The 9,444-nt window shown below is 53.5% G+C and overlaps 1 protein-coding gene across 1 annotated transcript; it reads left to right on the top strand.

Annotated features, from left to right (window-relative positions):
* Positions 1-4,497: 4,497 nt before the first annotated feature.
* Positions 4,498-8,240, top strand: Adra2b (adrenoceptor alpha 2B). Its single transcript, XM_038330443.1, has one exon. The coding sequence runs from the start codon at positions 4,855-4,857 to the stop codon at positions 6,196-6,198; it is 1,344 nt and encodes a 447-aa protein (XP_038186371.1). The 5' UTR covers positions 4,498-4,854; the 3' UTR covers positions 6,199-8,240.
* The last annotated feature ends 1,204 nt before the right edge of the window (positions 8,241-9,444 follow it).

Below are 9,444 nucleotides of genomic sequence, written 5' to 3'. Positions count from 1 at the left end.
AGGGTCCAAACCAGGCAAATAGCACTGGGCTAGGGTTCCCAGGGGCCCCGCCAGACCCGAGGATCTACTCTAGACTCTGAGACCCCTCCCAAGGCTATCATGAGTCTAAGTTGTAGCTCTTGATCTCCAAATCCAGTGCTAGAAGATTGGGTTGAGTGAAACTGGTGGTTCTTCTATTTGGGGGCTGGCCAGGGACAAAGTTGTCCTCTTGCATTCTTCCTACAGGAAGCTGCATGTCTCTGTGAGAGCCTGGTCTCCATGCCAGCTCTGAGCAATGGGATGGTCCACGAGTTTCATTTTGCAGAGTGCCTGATGGTCCAGGCCTTGAAGCTCATCAGCCTGGAGGCTAACCAGAGTAGCTTAGCCACACCCCCATAACACAGCTATGCAGTGTTGCTCACCCCTGGATTTATTTATTCAACAGGCACTTAGAATGCCCATTAGGTGCCAGGCAGGCTCTGTTATGGGCACCAGGGATACCCTGGTGAACAAGGTAGGGAGAGGGATGGATAATAACTTGCCTGTAGGCAGGCATCTTGAATTGATCAATGACAGGGACTGGGGAGCACTTACAGGATGTAGGTTGGGATGAGCCCCTATAAGAATGGATTCACAGGCCTGTGGTTACCTGTGAAAATGCTAGGGTAGAGCCACCAGTACAAAGGTCTTGGGGCAGGAAGAAGCAAGCATATTAAGTAGGGTGAGGCAGGCAGGCAGTCAGGCAGGGATAGACCAGACAGAGACAGGGTCAGTGTTTTTGCGAACAGCCTGGAGTAACAAAATGTAACTTAAGGCTTAAGAAGGCATTCTTGATCTGTGGGAAATAGATTGGAAGCAAAGAGACTTGGCCATCTACCTAGATTCCCATGGCCAGCTGGGTACAGTCATCTTGCCATTCTTTTAAGAAAGATGTCACTTACATGCAAAATCACCTTTTCCTTTCCCCTATAATCTGTCTTTCCAAGACTATCACTCTGGGGCACCATAGGCCTGAGCGTATTTATGTGTCCTCCATGCACCAACAGGGTTTCGGCCATCCCTCACCAACCCACAAGCATGGCCAGTATCAGCAACAAGGAGGAGTGGTCCATCTGATGGAGGTGGGGGTATGATTCCACAAATCCTTGAACCACAGCTGAGTGTGACAGTATGCTCAGAGTTTGAAGAGTGAGCTGGGTCTACCGAGGAAGAACAGGTCTCTGAACAAAGCCCTGGAAAGGATTGGTGGCATGTAGCCTGGGGAATTCCCTGGTGAGGGGACAAGCTCCTACCGTCCTCCTAGCTGCAGGGTGGGAGAACAACTTTCCCTGGTTGTGGCCATCTTGGGCTGATGCCTGATTGGTCAGTAAGTGCCCAGCATGGCTTGATACTTGGAAGCCTTAGATTTACCCCTTTAGGGAAGAAGCAGATGGATGGTCCTCGGTGGGACTAGGGTAAGGTGGGGTTAAGGAAAACCGTGATTGTTCTTCCTGTTGCATCCTGAAGACCCTTTGAGAATGATGGGCCATTAGACCTCCCATCTGATATCAATAGCTGTCTGGAAAGTCTGCTCTCAATCTGGGTGTGACTGGAGGTTGTGAAAAGGCAGGTCATCCATGTCTCTTTGGGACGAGCAGGAATTGCCTCAGTGACGATTTCCCAAGTTCCCATGGCTACCTTCAGTCCTTTCTCAGTGAAGGGGCTACCAGGACCTCTTCCTCCCCTGTGGTCATGGGCTCAAGTCCAGTCCAGCATGGCGGGAAGGGTGTCTCTGTAAGGCCTGTCTCAAGACTGCAGTCTCAAAGGGGCAGGTGAAGCAGGCTGTCCTACATGTCACCGCCCTCTCTGGTTGTGGCAGTCCCACATAACCAGAGAGGTGGGTGTCAGGGCAGCCTGAGTTGAGAGGCATTGCTCAAAGTGCCCCACGAGGCTGGGCATGGTGGTCTGTCTGAGCCTGAGTTGGAGAAAGCCTGCTCTCTGGGGACACAGCGGTCACATGCTAGCTCTCACAGTGACGGTCATGAGGAGTGAAAATCAAATAGACTTACCTGAGATGGGGGTTGGGAGCAGATTCCTGTAATTGACTGTTTTTCACTCTTTGCTCTGGGGGTGTGTGCATCACCCGGCTCCCAAATCAATCACATGGAGTCTTTTTTTTTTTTTTTTTGGTTTTTCGAGACAGGGTTTCTCTGTAGCTTTGGAGCCTATCCTGGAGCTAGCTCTTGTAGACCAGGCTGGTCTCGAACTCACAGAGATCTGCCTGCCTCTGCCTCCCGAGTGCTGGGATTAAAGGCGTGCGCCACCGCCGCCCGGCTCACATGGAGTCTTATTCTGACTTATGAACGTCTGGCCTTGACTTGGCTTGTTACTAGCCAGCTTTTCTTAAATTATCCCATCTATCTTTTGCCTCTGGGCTTTTATCTTCCTCTATTTCTGTATACTTTATTTCTTTTAGTTCTTTCTCCATGACTTGCTGTTTAGCTGGGTGACTGGCCCCTGGAATCTTCCTCTCCTCTTTTTCACTCCTTGCTCCTTTTCTCCCCAGAGTTTTCCTCCTAATGTATTCTGTTTGCCAGCCCTGCCTATCTTTTCTCCTGATTGGTCATTCAGCTCTTTATTAGACCAATCAGGTATTTTAGAAAGGCTAAGTAACACAGCTTCCCAGAGTTAAACAAATGCAACATAAAAGAATGCAACACATCTTTGCATCATTAAACAAATATTCTACAGCATAAACGACTGCGACACATCTTTAGCTAATAGTCTACAATAGTCTCCACTTTCAGGGATTAATTTATATACATTCATATAGTGCCCTTCAGAATGGAGGGCTGTAAATACAAGGCCTGGCTGCTCTTCCCACACACGGGAATTACAAGCCCTTGGAGAAACCCCCTTGAGGCTAGGGGCTGGGGAGGACCTAGTTCAAAGTTGGTCTTTTTTTGGTCTTTTTAAAAAATTCTTATGTGTTTGAGTGTTTTTGCCTGCATGTATTTATATGCATTGTGTGTGTGCCTAGTGCCTGTGCAGGTCAGGTGAGGTTGTTTGATATCCTGGATCTAGAACTACAGGCAGTTATGAGCTGACGTGCTTGGAGCTAAAAGCTGCCCTCTGCAAGAGCAACAAGGGCTCTTAACTGCTGAATCAACTCCCTATCGCTAGCGCTCAGAGTTTTTTCTAACCCTAGTTCTCTTCCCGCTGTCACCCTAGAGAGGCCGCACGAGTGTCTGGAGCAGTCAAGGCCGGTTCCTTCCTACAGCATAGCCACCAGCATCAGCTTTTTCTGAGCTATGGAGAGGAAAGGTCTCATCCCTGACCTAAGTCTCCTCATGTTCCATTGGTCAAGAGACTCCCCTCCAAATCTATACCTTTGCTTTGAGTCTAAGATGCTTTCCATTTTTTTTCTTCTTGTTTTTTGATACAGGGTTTCCCTGTGTAGCCCTAGCTGTCCTGGAACGCACCCTGTAGACCAGGCTGGCCTCGAACTCCTGCCTCTGCCTGCACCACCAACGCCTGCCTCTACCGCTTTTTCCCTCTTTAAGATTTATTTTAAAGTGTGGGTCTCTGGGTGGGTATGTGTACGTGAGTGCAGGTACTGGTGGGGGCCAGAGGCATGTAATCCCTTCGAGCTGGAGTTAGTTTTGAGCCTCTTATTGTGGTTGCTGGAACCGAACATAAATTCTTTGCAAGAAGCAGTCTTAACCACTGAGCCATCTCTCCAGCTGCCCCTCTCCCCTTTAGTTCCTTTGTCTTTAGTAGGGGGAAACTGAGGCAGTAACAGGGCGGTTGCAGTCCACCCATCATTTCCCACCAGGAGTTAGTCAGCTTTTTTGGTATCTCTGGGACCTGCGAGGACGCCAGTCTCTGCACTCAGACAGCAGCAGAGGGCGCTCGCAACACAGAGACGCACTCCTTGCACCTCGCCAGTCCGAGCGAGTGGCGTCTGAGTGGGTAAGCATTGGAAAAGGGGGTTCGGAACTCTCTCCTCGCTCCGGTCCGGCTTCTAAGGTTCTCAGTTGCTGGGATGTGGCTCAGTTGCTAGATGGAGATGTGGCTTATTATGCCTGAGCACCCCAACACTCCCTTGCACGCTTCTCTGAGCTGTTGAGTTGCTGCAGGCGCTCATGTCGCCTACCACCACCGATCTGGGTGCTCTGTACCAGACACGGAGGCAGAAGGCAAATGGACCCTTGGGACTGACCAAGGTCTCAGCTCCCAGCATGCACCGATCCTCTTCTATAAGTATCCTTTCCAGAACCTCCAAGACCCCAAACACCTGGCTTCCGGACTTGGCCTGCGGCGGTGGGGAGGAGACAGGAGTTGGGGACTGGGTGAGTGTCGCAGGTCCACTTTTCCACAAAGCGCACCTTCCATCCACCCTCAGTCGGATCTCCCGCCCCGCCTTCTTCCCTCCTCCAGCTCCCGCCCCCAGTCTCCTCCCTCCTCCCCGCCGTGCTGGCTCTCATCCCCACGCCCCTGCGCGGCGGGCTGACTGCAGGCGCTGCACCGGGAGACAGAGCGCCTTTTCCGAGCACCGGCTGCGCTTCCATAGTCGGCTCTGTGCGTCCTGCAGTTGTACCGCGCGAAGGCGCGACTTTCCTCCGGTCCCGGGACGGTAGTGGGACAACTTGGAAAACTTCTCTGGGGCGGACTGCAGGGGCGCCGGGCATCGGTGGAAGAGCATGTAGGAGATCGATGGCTGGTCCTGGGTGTCCCCGGACCTCCTAGGCCGCTTTCGGTCAGGTTATGGGGCTCCAGAGCCATCCGCACTGCCGGGGGGACAACCCCCTCCTGTAGCGGAGCCAGAGTGGCGCTGTCTCCTGCGGACCGTGGGTTTGGCCAGCAGCGATCCCTCTGGACGTGTCCGGCCTCGCCATGGACCACCAAGAGCCCTACTCGGTGCAAGCCACCGCCGCCATCGCGTCAGCCATCACCTTCCTCATCCTGTTCACCATTTTCGGCAACGCACTGGTCATTCTGGCTGTGTTGACCAGCCGCTCACTCCGCGCACCACAAAACCTGTTTCTGGTGTCACTGGCAGCCGCGGACATCCTAGTGGCCACCCTTATCATCCCTTTCTCTCTGGCCAACGAGCTGCTAGGCTACTGGTACTTCTGGCGCACATGGTGCGAGGTCTACCTGGCGCTGGATGTGCTCTTCTGTACCTCCTCCATCGTGCACCTGTGTGCCATCAGTCTGGACCGATACTGGGCAGTGAGCCGAGCACTGGAGTACAACTCCAAGCGCACCCCGCGCCGCATCAAATGCATCATCCTCACTGTGTGGCTCATTGCAGCGGTCATTTCTCTGCCGCCCCTCATCTACAAGGGCGATCAGCGCCCGGAGCCTCACGGACTCCCCCAGTGTGAGCTCAACCAAGAGGCCTGGTACATCTTGGCTTCCAGCATCGGATCGTTCTTTGCTCCCTGCCTCATCATGATCCTTGTCTACCTGCGAATCTATGTAATTGCCAAACGCAGCCACTGCCGAGGCCTCAGGGCCAAGAGGGGCTCTGGGGAGGGTGAGTCCAAACAGCCCCATCCTGTCGCTGGGGGAGCTCCAACCTCAGCTAAGCTGCCAACCCTGGCCTCTCCTCTGTCTTCTGTGGGTGAGGCCAATGGACACCCCAAACTTCCAAGGGAGGAGGAGGGGGAGACCCCTGAAGATCCTGAGTCCAGGCCTTTGCCACCCAGCTGGTCTGCCCTTCCCAGATCAGGCCAGGGCCAGGAGGGCATTGGTGGGGCAACGGCAGAGGAGGCAGCTGAAGAGGAGGATGAAGAGGAGGTGGAAGAGTGCGAACCCCAAGTACTGCCAGCATCTCCTGCCTCGGTATGCACCCCACCCTTGCAGCAGCCTCAGGCTTCCCGGGTGTTGGCCACGCTCCGTGGCCAGGTGCTTCTGGGCAGGACTGTGGGTGCTGCCAGTGGGCAGTGGTGGAGACGCCGGGCACAGCTGAGCCGGGAGAAGAGGTTCACCTTTGTGCTGGCAGTGGTCATTGGCGTTTTTGTTGTCTGCTGGTTTCCCTTCTTCTTCAGCTACAGTCTGGGGGCCATCTGCCCACAGCGCTGCAAGTTACCGCATGGCCTCTTCCAGTTCTTCTTCTGGATCGGCTACTGCAACAGCTCCCTGAACCCTGTTATCTACACCATCTTCAACCAGGACTTCCGACGTGCCTTTCGAAGGATCCTTTGCCGGCAGTGGACCCAGACTGCCTGGTGAGCCTGCCAGCTCGCTGCCTCTGCCCGGGTTGGTGCCAGGACTGCCTGATGGTTGTCCCCCCTACATATGTGGCCATTTCCCTGGGGCCCACCTGCAGACCTCATCCTCAGACCCCCCACCCCCCAAAGGGGAAAGAACAGAAGTTCCGTTCCCAGGAGCCCATTTGAAACCTTCCCTTGTTGACTGTCCTGTGGGGTAGCTCTTCTCTACTTCCCAGAGCAAGGGTAGCTTGGATCTTCCGGAATGTAGCCAGAGCTAGACTGGATTGGAGTACCTCCCCCCACCCCTGTCCCCAGCTACCTGTAAGCCAACAGGTCAGGCTTCCCTTTCCTGGAGACCCTGTGCCTTGGCAGGCCACTCACTTGTGGTGGTTTGTTTTTCTTGGATGTGGGGATTTTTGTTTTGTTTTATATTTTGAAAGAGGGTCTTAAATGTAGCCCAGGTCAGCCTGACTTGCAATGCAGCCTGAGGATGATCTTGAAATTCTGATCCTCCTGCCCTCTCCTCCCTAGTGCTAGGATTACAGGTGTCTGGTTTATGAGATGCTGGGGAATTAATTCAGGGCTTTGAGAAGAGGCAAGCCGTCAACCAATTGAGTTACATCCCCAGCCTTGATTCTTCCCCATGCCTCTCAAAGAGCAGGAAGCCTGTCATCTACATTTCCCAGGAGGACTTGCTGCTGAGAAAGGGGATGACATGAAGGGGATCCACTCACATAGAGCACCTGAGATTCCCATTGGCTACTGGGATGGGGGGCTATGGGCTAGTATTGTTCTTTTAGATTTGTGGCTCCTTTAAGGCTAAAACCTTGGATTGGTTTTCTCACCCAGCATCCCTCTGAGAGGCAAGTGGGCATGAGGCTGTCTCATTGGGGAGGTCTGGGAGCCTGGCCTGGCCTCAATAGGAGCTCCGATCACTGGCATTCACCCTTGCAAAGAGCAGGGCGACAATTGCTTGCCGCCTACTTGCAGCAGGGAGATGAAAGGTTTTGCAGAGAGCTTTGAGCTCCATGGAGGAAAGAGCTAGAGAGCCAGCGAATGTGATTATCCGGTGATATAAAAATCCCCTTCTGTGTGTTTACCGCCAGGAGCCTTCCTGTAGACCTTTGTTCTGCACTCGGGGTGTGTGCATTCCTGCCCCAAACTGGAAGTGGGTTGAGGTGCCCGAGTCACTTTCAGATTCCAGAATTTCTTTGAGAACGCATTCTTGTACCCAAAAAGGTTTGAGTTATTATACCGGTGACAGCTTCTCCATCTGTTACCTGTAACACCAACAGAGCCTGCAGTGGCTTGGCCCCAACCCCATTAGGGGATAAGTCCTTTGTCATAGAGCAGGCAAATCGTTTCCCTAAGCTAAAAATATTCACATCAAGGAAACAGTCTGAGGAGAGATCCTCAGGTGGGGTGATGGGGCCGGAGCAGGCAGCCAGGGCCCTGCTGACTCTGGAAGCCACCTGCTCCAGGGTCCAGACGACTCTGGAAGAGCCACCTGCTCCAGGGTCCAGACGACTCTGTGTGCCCACCCCATGTGGAGCCTTTGGAGGCCTAACTAATTCCACCCCAGCCCAGAAAGATGCCTTGCTGGCTGTTCAGAACCCTCATAGTGAAATGGGCAAGCACTGGGATGCCACTACCTCCTGACTGTCTTCAGAGTGACTGGGCATCTACAAGGGATGGGGCTGCTGTGCCTCCGTGGGCAGCCCGACTTCTGCTTTGGGCAATAGAACTCTTAGCCTCAGGGAGGGGTGGCTTGAGCCACACAGCCTATTAGCCCAAGATGGATTTCTCTGATTTGGAAGGTACTCAAGGAGTTTTCTCTGGTAGAGACAATGGTGGGTACCAAATAGAATCTCCACTGGAGAGGACGACTGTCCAGTTGTGAGGCCAGGACATTGATATGGAGTGTAGCTGAGTGGCTGACTTGTAACCATCTGCTGGCTGATCTAGTCTGTGTATGCTGTGGGACCCAAGCCCCCCTGTTTTGACATGCAGGTATTTCTAAGACTCTGAGCTATTTTATCAATAAAGGCTATTTTGTAATAAGCAAGCTGAGTACTGTGTCTAAGGGCTGCTGGGACCTCCCTTGAGTGTCAGCCTGACGAGCCCAGGCTCCTCCCAGGGCTGGCTCTCCTCTCTGTCCCACCTGCCTGCCTTCTCCATCCTCACAGCATTCTTTCTCAGCACCAGCCAATGAGACGGACTGACCTGCAGGACTGACCTGCAAGGGGAAGAAGAGCAGCTCTGAGGAGGGGGCGGTTGGGCTGGGTTGAGTCTTGAAGCAGGAATGCACCAAGAGACAAGAAGGAAAGGTGTTTAAAGCAGGGAAAGGTCACATACAGAGTTGATGGCATCTGGGAGGCAGCTCCGAGCTCCTTTGCTGTGTGGTCATGAGCAGCAAGGTGCTCCTGCAAGCAGAGGCAGGGGCAAGCAGGCCACCGTAGAAGCGGATACACACAGCAGCCATTTGGCTAGGGCCAGGTGAGCGGAAGGAAATGGCTTTGCTTCAGCTCTATCCTGAAGGAACGCTCTGCTCTCCAAGCCGGGAGGCCTGGTGAAGTGTGCGAAGCCCCAAGATGTCCTATGAGTGGGAAAGGGAACTAGCTGTGCTTGGTGCTTCAGGAGGGCAGAAGAGGCAGCCTCTGGGGCTCCAGGCAGGGTCTACCAGGTTCTGTGAGCAAGGGAAGGGGCAGCAGGCTGGGGGTTGGAGGTCACGGGCAGGAGGAAGGCTCCTGGCAGATCCTAGGTTGGAGAGGACAGAGGGAGGAGCCGTGCTCTAGGGTCCAGGGATTCTCTACTCCCACATTGCCTCAGAATCTCCTCTTTCACTATCTTCATGACTTTCTCTGGGCCCATTCGTTTGCTTGGGACAATCACCAAAAACGCCAGTGTGGCCAGGGTCATCAGGGGACAGGGAATTTGCTGCTATCCCCACCCTGCTCCCAGCTCCTCCCCAGCAGGCAACCAGCACCAACGACTCCAGGATCTCATACAGGCACCTTCTGCAGAGAGCTCAACAGTTCTACTGGAAGCTGATTTAAATTCTATTGTCTCATTTAACCCACATGCTCTTGCTATGCGTGGTCATTTTACAAGAGGAAACTGAGACCCAAGTTCACCTAGCTAAAACCTGGAACCAGACAGCTATGACATCCAGGCTGAAGAATTTACTCTCTCTTATGACAGTTTTCTTGCATTAGCTGTGTAGAGATTCTGAGGCTGGAAGCTGGTTGGATTCAGTAGGCGGCAG

This window comes from Arvicola amphibius, chromosome 5 (genome assembly GCF_903992535.2).
Source record: "Arvicola amphibius chromosome 5, mArvAmp1.2, whole genome shotgun sequence".
In the NCBI taxonomy this organism is placed as follows: domain Eukaryota; kingdom Metazoa; phylum Chordata; class Mammalia; order Rodentia; family Cricetidae; genus Arvicola; species Arvicola amphibius.
This window is presented reverse-complemented; position numbering and strand designations above follow the sequence as displayed.